This window comes from Aquarana catesbeiana, unplaced genomic scaffold, assembly GCF_042186555.1.
Source record: "Aquarana catesbeiana isolate 2022-GZ unplaced genomic scaffold, ASM4218655v1 unanchor233, whole genome shotgun sequence".
In the NCBI taxonomy this organism is placed as follows: domain Eukaryota; kingdom Metazoa; phylum Chordata; class Amphibia; order Anura; family Ranidae; genus Aquarana; species Aquarana catesbeiana.
Window position 1 is genome coordinate 1,509,942 of NW_027362661.1, and position 24,100 is coordinate 1,534,041.

The 24,100-nt window shown below is 45.1% G+C and overlaps 2 protein-coding genes across 2 annotated transcripts in view; one reads left to right on the forward strand and one right to left on the reverse strand.

Moving 5' to 3' along the window:
• Window positions 1–24,100, reverse strand: part of LOC141121836 (uncharacterized) — a 963,509-nt gene that overhangs the window by 268,415 nt on the left and 670,994 nt on the right. The gene's annotated exons all lie outside the window — the stretch shown is intronic.
• LOC141121842 (uncharacterized) overlaps window positions 1–24,100 on the forward strand; it is a 297,848-nt gene that overhangs the window by 220,174 nt on the left and 53,574 nt on the right. Inside the window, exon 8 of the mRNA XM_073611580.1 lies at window positions 9,082–9,663. Within this exon, the coding sequence (XP_073467681.1) occupies window positions 9,082–9,663 (582 nt within the window). The remainder of the gene's footprint in view (window positions 1–9,081; window positions 9,664–24,100) is intronic.

Below are 24,100 nucleotides of genomic sequence, written 5' to 3' on the forward strand. Positions count from 1 at the left end.
CTTTGCTGCGGGAGATCCAGGAGAATAACCCTGATGATTTCAGGAATTTTCTCCGGATGACGGACCCCGTTTTTCACCGTCTGTTGGCTTTGCTGTCCCCTTATATTATGAAGCAGGACACCTGCATGCAGCAAGCCATCATTCTGGAGCAGAGTTGCGGTACTTGGCGACGGGGAGAAGTCTCCAGGACCTCAAGTTCTCTACAGGCATCTCCCCCCAGGCTCTGGGGATCATTATTCCAGAGACCTGTTCTGCCATCATACAGGTCCTGCAGAAGGACTATATTAGGGTAAGTTTTCTCCTTTAACATCACATTCTATGTACAGTATTTAATGTATGCTAATGGTTTGTATTTCATCATTCCCTAATTACCATGATTGTAATATGATGTGAATGTCCTCTTTGTCCTCATGCATGCTGTAAACTTTTAATGCTCCTTTTTTGTCCTTCATGCATATTTGCCTTCACTAACCTCCCCAGCATGCTATCCTGGGCCCATATGCACCTAGCCTAGTCACTTAACAATGTATTTTGCCAGCTTTATTGTAGTGCTTTACCCTAAACACACCCTAAAATATGTCCAAATGTTATTGTTGTCCTTAAATTCAGGCAGAATGCCAGAGGCTTTTTTTGGGGGTCCAAAACTCATTTATAACCCCCCCCTAAAATGTTTCCAATGGGCCATCAGAGGGGGTGAGGAATCTGATAATTGGACCTTACATTTTTGTCTTTAAATACTCCTAACCGCTTCCAGACCGGGGCACGCCGATGTACGTCGGCAGAATGGCACGGCTAGGCAAATAGGCGTACCTGTACGTCCCTTTAAATTTGCTGCCGTGCCATTGCGTGCGCGCCTGCCGGGTCCTCCGTAAGTCGGGTCACGGGTCCCGTGGACTTGTTTGCCGCAGGGATACCCGCGATCGCCGAACGGGGAGATGCTAATGTAAACAAGCATCTCCTTGTTCTGCCTAGTGACAGTGTCGATGATTTCTGCTCCCAGTGATTGGGAGCAGAGATCAGTGATGTGCCACACACAGCCCCTCCCCCCACAGTTAGAATCACTCCCCAGGACATACTTAAACCTTACACTGCCCCCTAGTGGTTAACCCCTTCACTGCCAGTGTCATTTACACAGGAACCAGTGCATTTGTATAGCACTGATTGCTGTATAAATGACAATGGTCCCAAAAATGTGTCAAAAATGTCTGATGTGTCTGCCATAATGTCGCAGTCAAGATAAAAATCGCTGATCGCCGCCATTACTAGTAAAAAAAAATTATTAATAAAAATGCCATAAAACTATCCCCTATTTTGTAAATGCTATAACTTTTGCACAAACCAATCCATACACGCTTATTGCGATTTTTTTTTTTTTTTTTTAACCAAAAATATGTAGAAGATTACGTATCGGCCTAAACTGAGGAAAAAAAATGTTTTTTTATATATTTTTGGGGATATTTATTATAGCAAAATGTAAAAAATAATGCGTTTTTTTTTTTAAATTGTCGCTCTTTTTTAGTTTATAGCGCAAAAAATAAAAACCGCAGGGGTGATCAAACACCACCAAAAGAAAGCTCTATTTGTGGGAAAAAAAGGACTTCAATTTTGTTTGGGAGCCACGTTGCACAACCGCACAATTGTCAGTTAAAGTGATGCAGTGCAGAATCGCAAAAAGTGCTCTGGTCTTTGGCCAGCAAAATGGTCCGGGGCTTAAGATGTTAAAATAAATGTTATACTGATGTTGGCCAAGAATGTTTGTGTCTAATCTGCTTGCAATGTTATGTGCAAAAGTACTAATATTTTTTTCTTTTTTGACTCCACAGTTTCCTTCAACGCCACAGGAATGGCAGACTGTGGCTTCCCAATTTGCTCTGCGTTGGGACTTTCCTAACTGCGAAGGGGCAATTGATGGGAAACATGTCCACATCATCCCACTACCCCGCTCGGGGTCATACTATTTTAATTATAAGGGTTTCAATAGTATTGTGTTGATGGCGGTGGTGTCGGCGACATACGAGTTTCTCTATGTGAACATGGGGAAGAATGGCCAGATGTCAGATGGTGGAGTCTTTGCCCAGACCAAGTTCTACCGACGTCGCCAGAGTGGTGGCTTGGGATTGCCACCTGTGGAAGAGAACGTTGAAGGACTTCCATTTGTTTTTATCGCTGATGAAGCATTTGGTCTGGGTGATCACCTGATGAGGCCATTCCCCCAGAGGAGCCTTACCCCAGGGAAGAGGGTTTTTAATTACCGGCTGGCCAGAGCCAGAAGAGTCATGGAAAATGCCTTTGGGATAATGGCCAGCCGGTTCCGCCTATTTCTTACGGCAATAAATATGGCGGAGTACAAACTGAACCACATAGTTCTAGCATGCTGCATACTTCACAACTTTTTAAAGAGAAATGCTCTGAGTTATGTTGCCTCAGTTGCCCCTGAGGCTGGACTTCCAGAAAATACGACGGCCCTGGAAGCTGGCCATCCTGGCTTGAACCCCCCCCCCCCCCAAATCGCCCGCGAAGTGCGTCAAAAATTTGTAGAATATTTTACGGGTAGGGGGCCATTGCTATGCCAGGTTCTCCTAGTGCACTTGTAATGCCAAGTGGTTTTTCCATTATTAAATAACACCCATTGTCACTGTAAACACCAACTTAATACAAAAACTGGTATTGATCATTGAAAGAAGAAGCCACACATTGTTGAGTATAAAACCTTTTACTCCGTGCACATTCATATGTGCGTTGTAAAACATTTTTTGGTAAAAAAAAAAAACATCTTGGTTTTATAAAGTTTTGAGTACATAAACAGGCATGTTTCAAAACAACATACACAACTCAGGAACTTACAAAGTTCAACATTGAAAAACTGAAGGCAATATCAGACATTATAGTGTCAAAAATGTGTTGATATCATATGGGGTGATGTCACCCCTGTAAAAGCCAAATTTTGAAGATGCACACAAATTGGGAGTCAAACTGGGGATTTCCCTCCTGATCCCATGTCTAATGTCAACATGTGCTATCTCCCATCATGGGGGATCAATGAACGTGTTTTGGTGGTACAACCACTTCCTCTCACCTACTTGAGTTACGAGGAAGGGGTTGCACCCACAAAACACGTACATTGATATCCCCTGATGGCAGATCGCACATGTTGACACACTGTGTGCATCTTCAAATTTTGGCTTTTAAAATGCATCAACAATTCAAAAAAATTGGTCACAAAAAATACAAAATGGTGTAATTTTGTTATTATTTAGATTCTTCCTAGTACATCAATCATGTTCTTCAGTTTTTGTTCAACCTCATTTGTTTTTTTGCTTTATGATGTCTAAATCCCGACTACAAAACCATTATGTCCTGGATTAGCCTTTGTGCACTGTCACTGGTTAAATGAGAAGATTGTTCTTCCACAACATCCACATCACCTAAAAGAAAAAAATATACACCATGTATTATAAATATGCAGGCATACATCTATTACCTGACTCTGTGGTCTCAGACACTCACCTGTTGTGGTGACAATTTCAACCTTCTTCAGGAGGTGGGGAGTTCCTGGTGTCCTCAGATGTCCAGGGTCTTTTCTCCCCTATGAGAATGAAACAAAAGATATACTTAGCACACCGATATTTGAGGGCAGAAATAGGAATATGAAACATAGCTTGGAAGTGGGGTACAATTGTCTGTTTTGGCAGAGTTCCAAGCTGAAGACATGATTTTTTTTCCCTTACCAAAGCTGAAATACTTACCTTTTTTGGACAAGTTTCACACATGGAGACACCCCAAGTATCCACTGGAGTACCTGTGTGGGACACCCTAAAAAGTTTGTTCTTGTGTCCCACACTAGTGCTCCTGATTCCAGATGTGTAAACAGCTGCTGAGTGTCCTCTCCTTACATTACACTGAATCAAGTTTGCAATTCTTTCTAGTTTCCAACACATCAATGTCCTAAACTTCTTTTAATACAAATTAGCATGACCAAATGTAGTTAACCCTGTATCTGCCAAAAACATTGTATTTAGTTGACAAACGAACAATGTTTACTGCGACCGATTACTGTGCCCATGAACATGAAAATAGCCATTTTAAACTGTACAACAGTAAAGAAAAGCACTTGGAGCAGCATGCAAGTAATAATAGGGACAAACGACAAGTACTTACTTTTTAGAAGCACTTTCTTGATCCTTCTGTACTGATCCTGCTCCCCCAAAATTCCTGTGCAGACTCTTCACATATTTAAACATGATCTTGGCATTTCTCACATTTGGGTTTTGGTAAGGTCCATACTTCCCGTCATAGTCGGCCCTCTTCAAGATGTCCACCATCTCCACCATATCTACAAAGGCCATATTTGAGGCCTTAAATCTCCTGCGGGATCGTGGCGTTTCTGGCTCCGGGCTTTCCTGTTGTGTCTCCGCCATGTTCCTCTCCTACTGCAACGAAAGAAAAGGGGCGGGGAATATTCTAGAAATGAACGTCAGGGCAGACGGAGTTTCATGCATTCGCAATGTATTTAAAGCTAACACGCGTGTGTCGTACGTACGATCTGTGAGTGGAGGAAGTGCCGATGGTGAGAACGAAGGTAACATTTTAACTTGGGACATCAGTGGCCTATACTGATTCGAGATTGGGGCCTATATTGGGATACAATTAGGAGAGTTTAGCCTGATATTAGTGTTTTTGTCTTGTGTTTTGTCTTGCAGCAAATATGAAACAATTCAAAGACCCGGAATTCATGGGCCAGTTCATAGACAGATACAGGGATATGAGAAATTTGTGGGAGGTTAAAAACCCCTTATATCGAAATAAACCAGCTAGGAAGGCATCGCTGGAGAAACTGCTGCAATTTGTGAAGACGCAGGTCCCCGACGCAGACATTGAGTTTGTGGATAAGTAAATTGGTAGCTTGAGAAGCACGTATAGGAAAGAGCTTATTAAGGTTCAGGCTTCCATGAAATCAGGAGCAGCAGCAAAGGATGTGTATGTACCCAGTCTGTGGTACTACAACAGGATGCGGTTTCTGGGAGACCAGATTGAAGCCAGGGAATCACTCTCTACACTTCCATCCACCCTTCCCTCAACCCTTCCCTCAACCCCAGCTGAGGCTTCCGAGGACCAACCTGGGCCAATCCCAGGTGCCCCCCCCTCCGCCTTAAAACAAAAAGGGGTGAGGAAGGGGAGAAACGTGGAGGAGGCAGCACTGGGCCTCATTAAGGACGCTAATGTGGCCCTGAGACCGCCCCCCCCCCCCGATGCTGAAGAGGCCTATTGCTGCTATGTAGCTGCAAAATTGCAGCAAATATAGGGGGGCCAATGCCTCATATGTGAGATTATTATTTTTCAGGCCCTTCAGAAGGGGTTGAGGGGCCAAAGGAGTGATAACATGCACCTATGTGCGCTCGCCCATCCTGCTCCTCCTGCCACAAGTCCACCTCCAGAACCACAGCCTCCAAGGAAGGCTGCAGGGAAGCGTGGAGGGAAGGCTGCAAGGAAGACAAAGTGATGGCCTGGGTTTAGTCTGGTCAGACAGAAGACGCAGGCTCTTGTAGTACCACATACATGTCATCTGCTGCTGTTCCTGATCTCTGGGAGTCCTGGACCAGATTGTGCTCCCTATTATATGGACCTCTCAGGCTACCAATTTTTATTTACAAAGAGTTGATGTGTGCCCTGGGGTACAAAGGCTTTGCAAATTCAAGCAGTTTCTCCAGTGTTGCCTTCCTCTTTATTTGTTATGAGCCAGAATAAATGGAGATTTTTTTATATGAAAATACTTGCCTATGTGTTTTTATTCAAAAAGGACAGTTTTTTTGTGAGTAGGCAGGTACATTTCAAAAATACAATGTCAAATTAACAAGGGACAACAACCAACCTCCTTAAACTTTAAAAATACAAGATAATAATGTTGTTGTGGAAACTTGATGCACACAAAAAAAATATGGAGATCACTAGAAAAAAATATCAAAATAATCAAAAAACAGGAGATCTTGTTTAAAAAAAATAAATAAAAAAAGATAACTATAGAAAATAATTCTAAACATTATTATGGAGATCTAGCTTTAAAAACAAAAAAGATTATTCAGGAGATAACGAGAAATAATAAAGAAATAAGTTTGTGAGAACTCTGTGTGAATATCAGCAGCAAAACAAATTAATTCTTCTAGCATTATAAAGAACAAAAGAATGCGCTGCATTAAAGATCCAAAAATTTACGCGTGACGAATGTGCTATCTCCATTCCAAACGCTAGTTTTACCAGAACGAGCGCTTCCATCTCGTACTTGATTATGAGTATGCGTGATTTTTTTGCACTTCCGAATTTCATACAGACGAACGCATTTTCAGATAGGAATTTTTTTTCGACCGAGAACCTGCTCTCAATCTTTTGCTGGCTGGAATTCTGCCAGCAAAAGTCCGATGGGGCATACACACGGTCGCAATTTCCGCCCAAAAGCTCTCATCGGACTTTTGCTGGTGGAATTTCCGCTCATGTGTACGGGGCATAAGAGGTAACTTTTCAAAAAGAACCACGGTTGTAGCGTGCTAGCGTCCCTACAGCATCACCTGATGAATTTTAGCCTATGGGCCATCGTCAGAGGTGTGTGACCATGGTGGTGTGTTTGAATATATACTGAAGCTGGTGTGAGGGTCTTACCTCCTTCGTTTATCTTTGCTCACCATTTCTTTTGGACTTCATTTATTTTCCACTTTTAGTGCTGCATATGGACTTTTGTATTTATTTATATATTGCAATCAAGAATATTTATTTCAGCTGCTGGTATCTTTTATATGCCCTACAATCTGAGAGCGGATATTACCCAACTTTTTTTATTAGCTGTAGTTAAGCTGCCAAAACACCGGTAACAGCAAAGCACAGGGCCGTTTTGGTAGCTCAGCTGTGCCACTCACTCTTCTCCAGTCTGTTGGTCTGGAAGTTCATGTTAGATGGTCACAATTCAGCCTCTCTTTCCAGCATGTTTTTACACAAATGTTCACAAGCCACATTCTTTTATAATACAGATTAAAAACATGGATGTAATAACATCTATATTGCTTTATACGCCATGTTTTTGGAATTTGTTTTGTCTGATGTACCCATAATAGTCCCCACTCCATTGGAGGGTATATATATATATCTCAAATTTATATTTACAGTACATTATCCTGACCCCTGCACTGTATACTCTATGATGTACATTACGTACTACTGACCCCTGGACTATGTACTCTGTTGTACATTACATACTCCTGAACCCTGCACTATATACTCTATATTGTACATTGCATACTCCTGACCAGTGGCGGCTGGTGCTCCAAATTTTTGGGGGAGCGCAGAAAAACTGAAAAATTCTGGAAAAAAACATCAATTGCAGCCTCACTGTGCCCCACCAAATGCAGCCACTGGGCCCCACCAAACACAGCCACTCTGCCCCACCAAACGCAGCCACTGTGCCCCACCAAATGCAGCCACTGTGCCCCACCAAATGCAGCCACTGTGCCCCACCAAACGCAGCCACAGTGCCCCATCAAACGCAGCCACAGTGCCCCATCAAACGCAGCCACAGTGCCCCATCAAACGAAGCCACAGTGCCCCATCAAACGCAGCCACAGTGCCCCATCAAACGCAGCCACAGTGCCCCATCAAACGCAGCCACAGTGCCCCATCAAACGCAGCCACAGTGCCCCATCAAACGCAGCCACTGTGCCCCATCAAACGCTGTCACTGTGCCCCATCAAATAGTGCCACTGTGACCCCCCCCCCGCCCGCTCGCCGTCTGCCCGGCACTTACCCTGTCTTGGCGACGAGCCAGGTAGGCATGTGGGTAGGCGAGTGGTGGGACTTTGCAGCGGGTCAGAGAGCTCCTGTGCAGCGACTCCTGTGTCCTCCGTGCGTTTCCTCCCCTCCTCCCAATAGGAGTCCAATCGTAGCACCTGTCCTTTCAGCCAATCAGGTGACGGGTAACAGACCCGCGCACCTGATTGGCGGAGAGGCGGTTCGGTGTTAGGAAAGTGAATATTCATTCGCTTTTCTAAGAAACCTGGGTAGGCTCGTAGTGCAATGCTTTGGGTCACGAGTGCACCTTTTTTGAAGCCTATTAGAGCCTATGGTGCAATTCAGGAACCCGGCATCCGAAAAGGGGCCGGACACCCGAATTGGGGATGGTGGCGGCCGCGACCATGGTTAGATTTATGCAATGCATGAATCTATCCATTATACACGGGGGGGGGGGGGGGGGGGGGAACGCACCGCCACTGCTCCTGACCCCTGCACTATATACTCTATGATGTACAGTAAATACTCCTGACCCCTGCACTATATACTCTATATTGTACAATGCATGCTCCTGACCCCTGCACTATATACTCTGTTATACATTACATAATTCTGATACTGTATAGTCCTATCTGTTGTATCTTATATAATATGTTGTACATTACATAGTCCCGATTTCTGCTCTCTCTCCCCTCTACCCACTGCTATATATACACTTAATATGTATTCTCCTTTGTTACACCCATTTTCTACCAGCTGGACATTTTATATCTGATGATTTGCTTGAAGGACAGACTTTTACATGTTGATAATAATGTGATAACATCCTCAAACTTTGAAAGCTTAAACAGAAAGTGATAATGAGGGAGGAGTCAACCCAATGATGGTGGTCTTCAGGATCAGTCCAGTCTCCATCTTGGTTGTTCTCCCCCCATCCTCACTCTCTGACCTCTTGGGGGGCTCAGCCCCACTGTTATTCATGACTAAATCATGGACTAAATAAGGAAGTGCAGTACTTTCTTGTGTTGGGAAGATGGCAATGAGTGATAGAGGGGGTGGGGACACTCGTCCTATAATCCCCTCAATACTGTCACTTCTATAAAAGACAGTTCTCATTGTTTCCTCACTCTCTGACTAAGGTCCATGAATAAAGAAATGAACCGGTAGGAGATCAGAGGACCCAATTACTAGTTACCTTGACAGTGGATTTGTAAGATCCTCAGAGACAAAGCTGTCTGATGTGGGCGGAGTCCTGGTTTAGGGGAACCAATCTGCTCATGTCTAGTAATAATCTTTTTATTTCTATTTTAGTAGATGGACGGGAGATGAGGAAAACCTCAGAGGATTGTCTCACTTTGTCTCCAGACTGTAAAGTACAAGATAAAGACATCACACAGCATAGTCCAGGAGAAAACCCGGCTACCTCAAATGTCCATCCGGCACCACACAGTGTAGATGGACCATCGTATTCCTCTTATCCTGAGGAACCTCAGACTGTGAGGGACGGTTCCGTCCTTCCAACAGATAAGAGGTTTTCCTGTACTGAGTGCGGGAAGGGTTTCCCTTCTGTATCCAAACTTAATAGGCATAAAAGAACTCACACAGGCGAGAAGCCGTATTCTTGTCCTGAGTGTGGGAAAACTTTTATACAAAAATCACATCTGGTCAGACATCAAAGGCTTCACACAGGGGAAAAACCGTACTCCTGTTCTGAGTGCGGGAAATGTTTTTCACACAAGTCTGTTTATCACACACATCAAAGACTGCACACAGGTGAGAAGCCGTATTCCTGTTCCGAGTGCGGGAAAAGTTTTGTACAAAAATCACATCTGGTCAGACATCAAAGGCTTCACACAGGGGAAAAACCGTACTCCTGTTCTGAGTGCGGGAAATGTTTTTCACACAGCTCTGTTTATCACACACATCAAAGACTGCACACAGGTGAGAAGACGTATTCCTGTTCCGAGTGCGGGAAATGTTTTATGCAAAAATCATATCTGGTCAGACATCAAAGGCTTCACACAGGGGAAAAACCATACTTATGTTCTGAGTGCGGGAAATGTTTTTCACACAAGTCCCTTTATCACACACATCAAAGACTGCACACAGGTGAGAAGCCTTATTCTTGTCCAGAGTGCGGGAAATGTTTTGTATTAAAAGCAAAACTTGTCATACATCAGAGGTCCCACACGGGGGAGAAGCCATATTCCTGTCCTAAATGCAGGAAAAGTTTTTCAGACAAATCCAATTTTTCCAGACATCAGAGATTCCATATGTGTGAAAAGCCATATTCCTGTCCCGAGTGCGGAAAATCTTTTTCGGAGATGGCTCGCCTTTACACACATCAGTGATCTCACACAGAAGACAAGCCACATTGCTGTTCTGAGTGTGGGCAATTTTTTTCAAGGAAGTCCAGTCTTCGTACCCATCAGAGATTACACACAGGTGAAAAGCCACATTCCTGTCCTGAGTGTGGGAAATGCTTTTCATGTAAGTCCAATCTTTACGTACATCAGAGATCTCATACGGGGGAGAAGCCGTATTCCTGTCCTCAGTGCGGGAAATGTTTTTCACAGAAGTCCAATCTTTACACACATCAGAGATCTCATACGGGGGGAGAAGCCGTATTCCTGTCCTGAGTGAGGGAATTTTTCCTCACTGAAGTCCTGTCTTCCTGTAGATCAGAGATCCCACACAACCCTCGAGGTGTATTAGTGCCTTGAGTGCAGGAAATGTCCCAAGTGTGGAAGACACACAACCTGATATACACCTCAGATATAGTTACATAGGGGTTCATTTACTAAAAATTAGGAGAAGCAATAGATGGTAGACACCTTATTGCAACAACTAAGACTAGTTACATAGTAGGTGAGGTCGAAAAAAGACACAAGTCCATCAAGTCCAACCTATGCGTGTGATTATATGTCAGTATTACCTTGTATATCCCTATATGTTGTGGTCGCTAAGGTGCTTATCTAATAGTTTTTTAAAACTATCGATGCCCCCCGCTGAGACCACTGCCTGTGGAAGGGAATGCCACATCCTTGCCGCACTTACAGTAAAGAACCCTCTACGTAGTTTAAGGTTAAACCTCTTTTCTTCTAATTTTAATGAGTGGCCACCTGTCTTGTTAAACTCCCTTCCGCAAAAAGTTTTATCCCTATTGTAGGGTCACCAGTATGGTATTTGTAAATTTAAATCATATCCCCTCTCAAGCGTCTCTTCTCCAGAGAGAATAAGTTCAGTGCTCGAAACCTTTCCTCATAACTAATGTCCCCCAGACCCTTTATTAGCTTTGTTGCCCTTCTTTGTACTCGCTCCATTTCCAGTACATCCTTCCTGAGGACTGGTGCCCAGAACTGGACAGCATACTCCAGGTGCGGCCGGACCAGAGACTTGTAGAGCGGGAGAATTATCGTTTTATCTCTGGAGTTAATCTCCTTTTTAATGCATGCCAGTATTATGTTTTGTTTGTTAGCAGCAGCTTGGCATTGCATGCCATTGCTGAACCTATCATCTGCTAGGACCCCCAGGTCCATTTCCATCCTAGATTCCCCCAGAGGTTTCCCCCCCCCCAGTGTATAGATTGCATTAAAATTTTTGCCACCGAAATGCATTTTACATTTTTCTACATTGAACCTCATTTGCCATGTAGTCGCCCACCCCATTAATTTGTTCAGATCTTTTTGCAAGGTTTCCATATCCTGTGGAGAAGTTATTGCCCTGCTTAGCTTAGTATCATCCACAAATACAGAGATTGAACTGTTTGCCCCATCCTCCAGGTCGTTTATGAACAAATTAAACAGGACTGGTCCCAGCACAGAACCCTGGGGGACCCCACTACCCACCCATGACCAACTTGTGGAGAACAGAGAATTGCCATCAATTAGGTGATCCCCTTTTAGTAAATGTTAAGTCTGGATCGTCACTTTTCCGTAATAGAAAATGCTAAACGTCGTCCCTAGAGGTGTGGTTGATAGTAAAGATATAAATTTTCTTTCCTGTTTTGTAGTTTCTTTTTACATGATCTACAAACGAATGCATTTTTTAATAAATGTTACAGAGTAATGCGTACTTTTTTAGAATGTTAAATATAAAAATTATAGTTATATCTCTAGTATATGACAAACAATTCTTTGTCTAATTCAAATTTTTTTTAAATATCTACTTATTATATATATTAATTCTTAAATCATGGTACTGCTATATATTCTAATAGTATGGACAGCAAAGTGGCTTAGTGGTTAGCACTTCTGCCTAGCAGCACTAGGGTCATGGGTTCTAATCCCAACCATGATATTAGAGTCCTGTGTGTTTTCCAGGCATAAAGCTGTGTCCGGTGTAGGTGGGCTATAAGTTGTCTCACAATGTTACATTAAAACAAACTTTAATCACATCACTGTTACCTAACAGAAATTTCCCCTCCCCCACACTCAATTTGCACAGCCTGTCTCCTTTATGTGTGCATTTAGTTTTTTTTTTTTTCATTTTCAGCTGCTGTAGTGTGCCTTAAAGCGAAGTTCCACCCTCAAAAAAGTTTTTTTTTTTTTTTTTTTTTTAAAGTCAGCAGCTACGAACACTAGCTGCTGATGTTTAATAAGGACACTTACCTGTCCATGGAGCCTGGGATGTGGGCCCCTCCAAGGCTGATCCATCCATCAGATCGGGTGCAGGCGCTGCCATTGTGACTAAGGGAAGCCAGCAGTAGGGCATTCAGGCTTCACAGCCGGTTTCCTACTGCGCATACGCGAGTCGCGTGGCGCTTTCTGAATGGCCCCATTGTCTTCTGGAACACACACAGGTCCCAGAAGGCAGCGGGGGGAGGAGGGGCAGAGCCAGAAGAGGAAATTACGTACCTCGCCATGGCGAGACTGGGACAGAAATTCACCTTTTTACTACATAAAGGTAAGAAAAGAAAATGTATATCCAAAAATGAGGGGTGGTCTTTAGTTTAAGATCAAGTAGTAAAGTTGGGTGGAACTCCACCTTAAAGGCCAGTTCACTCCACATGCAGTCCAATGTGTTTTTTTCTGCATGAAAAACACATTGAAAGTATGTTATATGGTTTCTAGGGACGGGCTGACTGTTGAGTCGAACATGAGTTTGACTCGAACATCGGCTATTCGATCGTTTGCCGAAGATTGAACATTATGGGCCGTTTGCACCAAATTCAAGCAGCGCGTCATGGCCCATACTGCACTGCGTCATCGCAGTGGTTTGCTGGCTGATGATTGGCCAAGCATGCACTATGACCCGCATGCTTTGGCCAATCAAAGAGCCATAATTGGCCAAAGGCAGGGTGCCTTTGGCCAATTATGGCTCAGGGGGTTAAGTACACGCCCCACACTATATAAGGCCGCCTGCAGGTCGGCCCTGTGTAGTGTGTTGCTGGCATTAGAGAGAGATAGATAGAGAGAGAGTGTATCATTTCATTTACTTTGAGCAGGCAGTTTATTCAGTTAGCTAGATCTCACTGCAGACCGATTCTGCTGTACTATTTCTAATCTACTTCAGGCAGGCAGTTGATCCAGTTTAGCTAGATCTCACTGCAGACCATTCATGCTGTACTGTTTCTAATCTACTTCAGGCAGGCAGTTGATCCAGTTTAGCTAGATCTCACTGCAGACTGTTCCTGCTGTACTATTTCTAATCTACTTTAGACAGGCAGTTGATTCAGTTAGCTGCAGTGTATTTCATATATATATATATATATATATATATATATATGTATAGGCTTGGCTGGACTACATTGCAGTGGATATATATTTTATGAACTGCACCTCACTGAGTTACCTGCCTGAAAGTGTCTTTGAACACGCACTCAAGGAATGGCCTACTGTCATCTATAGGCTTGGCTAGACTATATATATTTACAAGCCTGTAAATATATATATATATATATATATATATATATATATATATATATATATATATATGAAATACACTGCAGCTAACTGAATCAACTGATTAGAAATAGAAACAGTACAGCAGGAACAGTCTGCAGTGAGATCTAGCTAACTGGATACAGTGGAGATATATATAGCCGTCTGACTGTGGGCCATTCCTGGTGTACTGTTTTTAGTAAACTTCAGGCGTTGTTTTGCTAATCTAATTGTACAGTATGTCTGGAAGGCCACCAAGGAGAGGCAGACGCTCACAGGCCTCTAAAAAAGGGCAAGCAGGCTCTGTGTCTACAGCCAACAGTGCTGGTCATGGACATGGTGCATCCTCAGCACGTGGCCGTGGGGCATGCTTGTCCTTTTTTTCGGCAGCTGACCATATTGAGCCACAACATGCAGAAGAGTTAGTAGAGTAGATGACCAAGCCGTCCTCATCCTCTGTCACCCAGGCACAGGGTACTTTGTCAACGCAGCTGCCAAAGCAACCTCTACCATCGGCTCAATGTCATCAGTCACTCCTTCATGCCCTGAGGAGTCCCCCGAATGGTTCCACCAAAGTGTAGGGTACATGCTGGAGGATGCGCAGCATTTTGAAGGCTCTAATGATGGTACCCAGGTTGAGGATGAAGGCAGTAACGTGAGCCCAGAGAGAGGGGGTGCCCAAGAAGGACAAGAAACTGGCAGTCATGTTCCCCCAGCTGCAGCATACTGCCAGGTTTGCGCCAGTGGCGAGGAGGGAGGGGATGATGAGGTCACTGAATCTACGTGGGTGCCAGATAGAGAAGGAGGCACATCTCCAACGAGGCAGGATGCCCTCCAGGGGCCAGCTTAAGGGCAGGCAACCGACTGTATCACACCGCAGAGCTCCGCATGCGCAGAACTCTGCGCGTTTTTCCAAAAGTTCTTTGGTGTGGGCCTTTTTTGAGACGTGTGCAGCAGATCACACCGTTGCTGTTTGCAACATATGTCTGAAGTGTATTAAGCGTGGCCAAAACAGCAGCCGCTTGGGCACCACATGCTTGACCAGATATATGTCGAGCTCCCATACAGTCCGTTGGCAACAGTACTTAAAAGACCCACACCAAAGAACAAGGTGGACCTCTCCTTGCTCCTCATCAGCTGGGATCTCCAACCCCGCTATAACTTCAGTCCTCTCAGAGACCTGCACTGAGAGGAATGAAGGTGTAGAATTAGGTGTCCAAAGCACTTGCGGGCAATCTACTAGTGGTACACCAACATCCGATTGTAGCAGGCAAATTTCCCTACCCCAGTTGCTAAACCGGCGAAAGAAATTTGGTCCCAGGAATCCACATGCTCAGCAGCTGAATGCTAGTTTGGCTAAATTGCTAGCACTCCAACTGCTGCCTTTTCAGCTGGTAGACTCTTCCCCCTTTCGAGAATGTGTGGAATGTGCGGTAACTCAGTGGCAGGTTCCCAAACGCCAATTTTTTTCTCGGAAGGCCATACCGGCTCTCTACCGACATGTGGAAGGCAAAGTCTTGGCCTCGTTGGACGGTCAGTGGTAAGGTGCATAATACCGCTGACTCATGGTCCAGCAGGCATGTACAGGGACATTACCTTTCTTTCACAGTGCACTGGGTAACCCTGCTGGCAGCTGGGAAGGACAGGGTGAAGTATTGTTGGAGCTTGTTTTGCCACCACGCCTCCAAAATGCTGGTAGTGGTGATTCTGCCACACCTCTCTCCTCCACCCCCTCCTCTTCTTCCTCTATGGCCTCTTCCTGTGCAGATTTGTCCTCGGAACCAGCGGTGCTCCGTAGGCGTTCTAGGGGCTATGCAAGCACTCGGGCAAAAAGATGCCATGCGGTGCTTGAGTTGGTCTGCTTAGAGGACAGGAGCCACACTGGGGCAGAGATTCTGGCAGCTCTGCAGGGGCAGGCTCAGAGATGGTTGATGCCATGCCAGCTTCAGCCAGGAATGGTGGTTTGCGACAATGGCACCAACCTCCTCTCTGCCCTCTGACAGGGACACTTCACCCATGTTCCCTGTTTGGCTCACATCCTTAATTTGGTGGTGCAGCAGTTCTTGTGCATGTACCCGGGCTTACAGGATCTCCTGAGGCAGGCCAGGAAAGTCCGTGGGCATTTCCGCTGGTCATATAATGCCAGTGCTCGGCTGGCTGACCTCCAAAAGGAATACAACCTGCCCAAGAACCGCCTCATCTGTGACATGCCCACCAGGTGGAACTCAACGTTGGCAATTAGGGATGAGCTTCGAGTTTGAGTCGAACTCATGTTCGACTCGAACATTGGCTGTTCGCAAGTTCGCCGAACAGCGAACAATTTGGGGTGTTCACGGCAAATTCGAATGCCGCGGAACACCCTTTAAAAGTCTATGGGAGAAATCAAAAGTGCTAATTTTAAAGGCTAATATGCAAGATATTGTCATAAAAAGTGTTTGGGGACCCAGGTCCTGCCCCAGGGGACATGGATCAATGCAAAAAAAAGTTTTAAAAACGGCCGTTTTTTCAGGAGCAGTGATTTTAATAATGCTTAAAGTCAAACAATAAAAGTGTAATATCCCTTTAAATTTCGTACCTGGGGGGTGTCTATAGTATGCCTGTAAAGGGGCGCATGTTTCCTGTGTTTAGAACAGTCTGATAGCAAAATGATATTTTGAAGGAAAAAACTCATTTAAAACTACCCGCGGCTATTGCATTGCCGACAATACACATAGAAGTTCATTGATAAAAACGGCATGGGAATTCCCCAAAGGGGAACCCCGAACCAAAATTAAAAAAAAAAAATGAGGTGGGAGTCCCCCTAAATTCCATACCAGATCCTTCAGGTCTGGTATGGATTTTATGGGGAACCCTGCGCCAAAAAAAAAAAAAAAAACGGCGTGGGGTCCCCCCAAAAATCCATACCAGACCCTTATCCGAGCACGCAACCTGGCAGGCCGTAGGAAAAGAGGGGGGGACGAGAGTGCGGCCCCCCCCTCCTGAACCGTACCAGGCCACATGCCCTCAACATTGGGAGGGTGCTTTGGGGTAGCCCCCCAAAACACCTTGTCCCCATGTTGATGAGGACAAGGGCCTCATCCCCACAACCCTGGCCGGTGGTTGTGGGGGTCTGCGGGCGGGGGGCTTATCGGAATCTGGAAGCCCCCTTTAACAAGGGGACCCCCAGATCCCGGCCCCCCCTGTGTGAAATGGTAAGGGGGTACTTACCCCTACCATTTCACTAAAAAACTGTCAAAAATGTTAAAAATGACAAGAGACAGTTTTTGACAATTCCTTTATTTAAATACTTCTTCTTTCTTCTATCTTCCTTCATCTTCTGGTTCTTCTGGCTCTTCTGGTTCTTCCTCCGGCGTTCTCGTCCAGCATCTCCTCCGCGGCGTCTTCTATCTTCTTCTCCTCGGGCCGCTCCGCACCCATGGCATGGGGGGAGGCTCCCGCTCTTCTCTTCTTCTTCATCTTCTTCTCTTCTTCTCTTCTTCTTTTCTTCTCTTCTTCATTTTCTTCTCCGGGCCGCTCCGCACCCATGCTGGCATGGAGGGAGGCTCCCACTGTGTGACGGCGTCTCCTCGTCTGACAGTTCTTAAATAATGGGGGGCGGGGCCACCCGGTGACCCCGACCCCCTCTGACGCACGGTGACTTGACGGGACTTCCCTGTGACGTCACGGGGAATGCCACAGGGAAGTCCCGTCATGTCCCGTGCGTCAGAGGGGGGCGGGGTCACCGGGTGGCCCCGCCCCCCGTTATTTAAGAACTGTCAGACGAGGAGCGCCGTCACACAGCGGGAGCCTCCCTCCATGCCAGCATGGGTGCGGAGCGGCCCGGAGAAGAAAATGAAGAAGAGAAGAAAAGAAGAAGATGAAGAGAAGAGCGGGAGCCTCCCCCCATGCCATGGGTGTGGAGCGGCCCGAGGAGAAGAAGATAGAAGACGCCGCGGAGGAGATGCTGGACGAGAACACCGGAGGAAGAACCAGAAGAGCCAGAAGAACCAGAAGATGAAGGAAGATGAAGGAAGATAGAAGAAAGAAGAAGTATTTAAATAAAGGAATTGTCAAAAACTGTCTCTTGTCATTTTTAACATTTTTGACAGTTTTTTAGTGAAATGGTAGGGGTACATTTGTACCCCCTTACCATTTCACACAGGGGGGGGCCGGGATCTGGGGGTCCTCTTGTTAAAGGGGGCTTCCAGATTCCGATAAGCCCCCCCCGCCCGCAGACCCCCACAACCACCGGCCAGGGTTGTGGGGATGAGGCCCTTGTCCTCATCAACATGGGGACAAGGTGTTTTGGGGGGCTACCCCAAAGCACCCTCCCAATGTTGAGGGCATGTGGCCTGGTACGGTTCAGGAGGGGGGGGCCGCACTCTCGTCCCCCCCTCTTTTCCTGCGGCCTGCCAGGTTGCGTGCTCGGATAAGGGTCTGGTATGGATTTTTGGGGGGACCCCACGCCGGTTTTTTTTTTTTTTTTTTTGGCGCGGGGTTCCCCTTAAAATCCATACCAGACCTGAAGGGCCTGGTATGGAATTTAGGGGGACTCCCACGTCATTTTTTTTTTTAATTTTGGTTCGGGGTTCCCCTTTGGGGAATTCCCATGCCGTTTTTATCAATGAACTTCTATGTGTATTGTCGGCAATGCAATAGCCGCGGGTAGTTTTAAATGAGTTTTTTCCTTCAAAATGTCATTTTGCTGTCAGACTGTTCTAAACACAGGAAACATGCGCCCCTTTACAGGCATACTATAGACACCCCCCAGGTACGAAATTTAAAGGGATATTACACTTTTATTGTTTGACTTTAAGCATTATTAAAATCACTGCTCCTGAAAAAACGGCCGTTTTTAAAACTTTTTTTTGCATTGATCCATGTCCCCTGGGGCAGGACCCAGGTCCCCAAACACTTTTTAGTACAATAACTTGCATATTAGCCTTTAAAATTAGCACTTTTGATTATTCATGTTCGTGTCCCATAGACTTTAACGGTGTTCGCGTGTTCGAACGAACTTTTTTCCTGTTCGCATGTTCTGGTGCGAACCGAACAGGGGGGTGTTCGGCTCATCCCTATTGGCAATGCTGCAGCGGTTGCACACGCAGCAGAGGGCCATCAATGAATACCTGTGTGAGTATGGCACCAGGACAGGGTCAGGGGAGCTTGGATTTTTTTCGTCACGCCAGTGGCTCATGATCAAAGATGCATGCACTGTCCTGTCACCATTTGAGGAGGCCACGAGGATGGTGACAGTGCATGTATCAGTGATACTGTCCCTCTTGTCCACCTGTTGGAGCTCACGCTGCGTGGAATAATGGACAGGGCACTTGAGGCAGAACAGAGGGAGGAAGAGGAGGATTTCCTTACCTCTCAAGGCCCCCTTTATCCAGACAGTATTCCTGCAGGCCCGCCTATCACACAGGAAGAGGAGGATTGTGTCAGCATGGAGGTGGAGCCTGGCACTTAGCATCAGCAGCAGTCTTCAAGGGATCGTTTTCAGGCCCCAGAAACCCATGGACTTGTACGTGGCTGGCAGGAGGTGGCTGCGGATCAGGTCGTCCTTAGTGACCCAGAGGACTCTGGACCAAATGCCTCAGCAAACCTACGCTGCATGGCCTCCCTGATCCTGCAAAGCCTGCGAAAGGACCCTCGGATTCGTGGTATCAAGGAGAGGGATCAGTACTGGCTGGCAACCCTTGATCCACGTTACGAGGTTAAGGTGGCAGAACTTATCCATCTGTCGCAAAGGGAGCAGAAGATGAAACATCTTCGGGAGGCCTTGCAGAAAGGTTTGTGCAATGTGTTTCCAGAGCCTAGGAGGTTACAATTTCCTGGTCCTCCTGGACAACGTGTTGCTGAGGCTTCGGTCAGTCACAGAAGGAGCGGTGGAGAAGGTGGCCATCTGACCGATGCGTTCAGACAATTTTTTAGTCCGCAGCCCCAAGGTCTGATCGGTTCCAGCAACCATCTCCAGCGTCTGTTGTACATGGTGCAGGAATACCTAGGGGCAAGATCAGACTTGGAGACCTTTCCAACTGAAAATCCACTGGGTTACTGGGTCTTGAGGATGGATCACTGGCCAGAGCTTGCACAGTATGCAATTGAGCTACTGGCCTGTCCTGCATCCAGCATTCTTTACGAACGCACATTCAGTGCTGCTGGAGGCTTTGTAAGCGATCACAGAGTGCGCCTGTCCACCGACACGGTTGATCGGCTCACCTTCATAGAAATTAATCTGTATTGGATCACCAGCTACCAAGCACCTGATGCTGATGTAACTGACTAATTTTTTTTATGACTGTGAGATCCCTTGAAGACTGCCTATGCTGATGCTGAGTGACTATCCTGTTATGCTGAGTGACTATCATATTCCTCCTTAATGTTCATGCTGATAGCTTCTAAGAACATTTTTGGTTCTGGGCACCAACTCCAGTGGCTAAGGCCCAATTTTTCTGCCCCTATTTAACAGGGGCATGTAAATACAATTTTTGCTGTAATATTTTGCAGCAGGGCTTGTTCCTGAGCTCAACAAGAGTATCTGTGAGGGCTTACAGTGTTGTGGCACCACCACCACTGCCTAAGGCCCAATTTTTCTGCCCCTGTTTAACAGGGGCGTGTAATTACAATTTTTGCTATAATATTTTGCAGCAGGGATCATTCCTGAGCTCAACAAGAGTATCTGTGAGGGCTTGCAGTGTTGTGGCACCACCGCCTAAGGCCCAATTTTTCTGCCCCTGTTTAACAGAGGTGTGAAATTACAATTTTTCATCTAATATTTCATGGCAGCGCCTGTTCCTGCGCTCAACAAAAGTATCTGTGAGGCTTTACAGTGTTGTGCCACCACCACCGCCTAAGGCCCAATTTGTCTGCCCCTGTTTAACAGTGACATGTAATTACAATTCTTGATATATTATTTCACAGGAGGGCCTGTTCCAGCGCCCAGCAAGAGTAACTGTGAGGGCTTACAGTGTTCTGGTACCACCAACACCTAAGGCCCAATTTTCCGCAGAGTGTATAGGGCAGGCAGTCCCCTATTTTCAAAAATCCGACTTACGAACGGAGGGAGACAACAGGAAGCGAGAGGAAATCTACCCCTAGGAAGGATTACAGGATTGTCTCCTGTAAGAGTTAATATGGGAAAAAGGTGTCTCCTCCACTGATTTATCACCAATCCTTGTTTCACGTAGCCTCCCTGACGGTAATCCCGAGTGTGGCTCGGGGTTAAATTTCAGTCCCATTAGCGGAAACCCGAGCCACACTCGGGATTACATTGCAGGATCCTGGTGCGGCGTTACTTACCTTGTCCTCAGGATCCTGCGATGTCCCCCGCAGTGTCCGTGGGCTCTGTCTCCTCCGAAGCCTCTCCATGCCAGGCTCCGTTCCCTGCGAGCATCGCGACGCTCGGGGGCGGAGCCTGTCGGCAAATTCAAAAAGATTTACAAACCATAACAGATTACAGTACTGTATGAAATTATTTCACACCCCTTTTGTCCCCAGTGCTTTGGCCCATGCCCTGCATGCAGTTTTATGTTATATATACTGTTCTTTCTGCCTGGAAACTGGAGATTGTCCATAGCAACCAAAAAATGTCCCTTTATGTTAAAAGTGGCTTTAGACCAGCTAGAAAGCAGCGATAGTAAATTAAAACACTTGCAGAATTGAGCGATAGTGAATCGTGGGGAAATTTATTTTATTATCATTATATTATTTTTTTCTTAATTATTTATATTTATTTATTATATTATAATTTATGTTTTTGTGTTTCAAACTTCATCATACCCGGGATATCTACTAGACTCTTGTTTGGACAGATTTAAGTGTGTTATTGTTAAGAATTACAGGCCTACAATATAAAACGCCAAATTTCCATGCAAAATAATTGTACCGCTTTCAGCACCTAAAATCCAAAATAATCATACCGCCAGGGAGGTTAAAAACCCCAAATTTTCAAAATTCAATTGTCATTGGGACAGAAAGTGAGGTGAAATCTTCTGAACAGGGGTACAGACAGCAAAACAAATGTTACAGGGGTGATAACCCTTCTCTATGTTTTTCAAAAAGCTTTAAAATAGATTTTTTGGCTGGAGCTACACTTACAAAATGTACCTGTTCCAAATTACAAACAGATTCTACATAAGAACAAACCTACAGTCCCTGTCTTGTTTTCACCGCCTGTATACTGCTGTTCAGAGTATATAGGGCCTGGGGGCCCAACGCCTTTTCTTTTATTAATTTGGGTGCGGGGTTCCCCTTATTATCCATACAAGACCCAAAGGGCCTGGTAATGGGCTGGGGGGGTACCCATGCCGTTTCTCTCACTGATTTTAATCCATATTGCCGGGACCCGACATTACATAGAGGTGTCCTTTTATGAAGCAGTGAAATCTATTCACTACTTCATTCTCCGGCATTCACAGTGGAGATCGTTCTCCTCTGTGTGCCAGTTTATGAAGCGGAGTAGATCGCTTCACCTTTGGAGGAGTGAAGCGATCTACAAACGTTTCAAACATGCTTCTAACGCCCCCTGTTACTGAAATCTCGTGAGACTTTACGAGATTACAGTACCAGAAATTCCCTGAAACACAGAGATGTCAGTCTATTAAGCAGTGATAAATTATCACAGCTCAACACACTGACAGACGGCGTGGTTAATGTTAATAAAATAACGAGTCCCCCTACATATTATATATATATATATATATATATATATATATATATATATATATATACACACATTATATATATATATATATACATACACACATTATATATATATATATATATATATATATATATATATATATATATATATATATATATATATATATATATATATATATATGTATACACATAAATATGACAGGGGGACATGCTTACAGTGTTGGGGGGTCTGAACAAGGCATAAGGAAGTTAAAAATCTTCCTCCTTCCCCCTCAGATCCCCCGAGATTCCCTCTTCATTCCCCGATTCTCCACCTCTGAGCTGGTGAATCTGGGAGTGTGAATTCTGACACAGGTCGCAAGTGAAGCACTGAGATCGCAGCTTCATAAACTGGCCGTTACTGTGTCATTCAATGAGGATTCTCGTGTGCGGAGATCATCGGCGGGAGAACAAGTTCAAACACTTCTCCCCCCAATTATCTCTGTTTCATAAACTGTTTATGGACTGTGATCCTTGGGATCACCGCTGATCACTGCTTCATAAATGGACACCTCAAGCCTCAAGCAGTTTTAAATGACTTTTATTCCTTTAGAAATGTCATTTTGTGCAGGGACTGTTCTAAGCACAGGAAACACGCGCCACTTTACAGGCATACTATTGACACCCCCCCCAGGTACGATATGTAAAGGAATATTTCACTCTCATTTTTTCACTTTAAGCATTATTAAAATCACTGCTCCCGAAAAATGTCAGTTTGTAAAACTTTCTTTTCCATTGATACATGTCCCCTGGGGCAGGACCCGGGTCCCCAAACCCTTTTTAGGACCATAGCTTGCATATTAGCCTTTAAAATTCGCACTTTTGATTTCTCACGTTTGAGTCCCATAGGCTTTAACAGTGTTCAAATGTTCGCGCAAACTTTCGGTCCGTTCGCATGTTCTGGATGCGAACCAAACCGGGGGGGGTGTTCGGCCCATCCCTAATGGTTTCCAATGGCATAGTTCACACCAGTGTGGTCGGTTCCAGTGCGTTCCAGTTCCAGAAAAAATAAATAGAACCTGCTGCATTTTTCCTGCACTGGACTGTACTGGAACATGGTAAAAATAAAAATGCATCAAAAATGCACTAGACCCTAGTACAGTAAAACAAAATAAGTTAAAAAAAACAGGTAAAGTGATTAAAAAAATGGAATTCAACAAGAGTATCTGTGAGGGCTTGCAGTGTTGTGGCACCACCACCACTGCCTAAGGCCCAATTTTTCTGCCCCTGTTTAACAGGGGCGTGTAATTACAATTTTTGCTATCTGGAATGCATCCAGAAATGAATCAAAATTGCACTGGAACACGTTAAAAATGTGCATGCAGAAACATAACTGGAATGGATCTGTAGTGTTTTTTGTGGTCTGAACCAACCCTAAGGGCCAGTTCACACCACAGGCAGTCACCTCCTCCCATACTAGCCTCCAGGACTTCTCCCGAGCCTCTCCCATCCTTTGGAATTCCCTACCCCAATCTGTCCAACTATCTCCAACTCTATCCACTTTAAGACAATCCCTGAAACCTTTTTTTATTCTACATCAAAAACACATGGAAAGTTGGTTGTATGGTTTCCAATGGCATAGTTCACACCAGTGTGGTCAGTTCCACAAAAAAAGTAGAACATGCTGCATTTTTCCTGCACTGTACTGGAACGTGGTAAAACATATAAAAAACACACCAGAATGCACCGGAACACATCCAAAAATGCACCAGACCCCAGTACAGTGAGAAAAAAAAAACTGGGAAAAAAAGAAGAAATAAGCATCT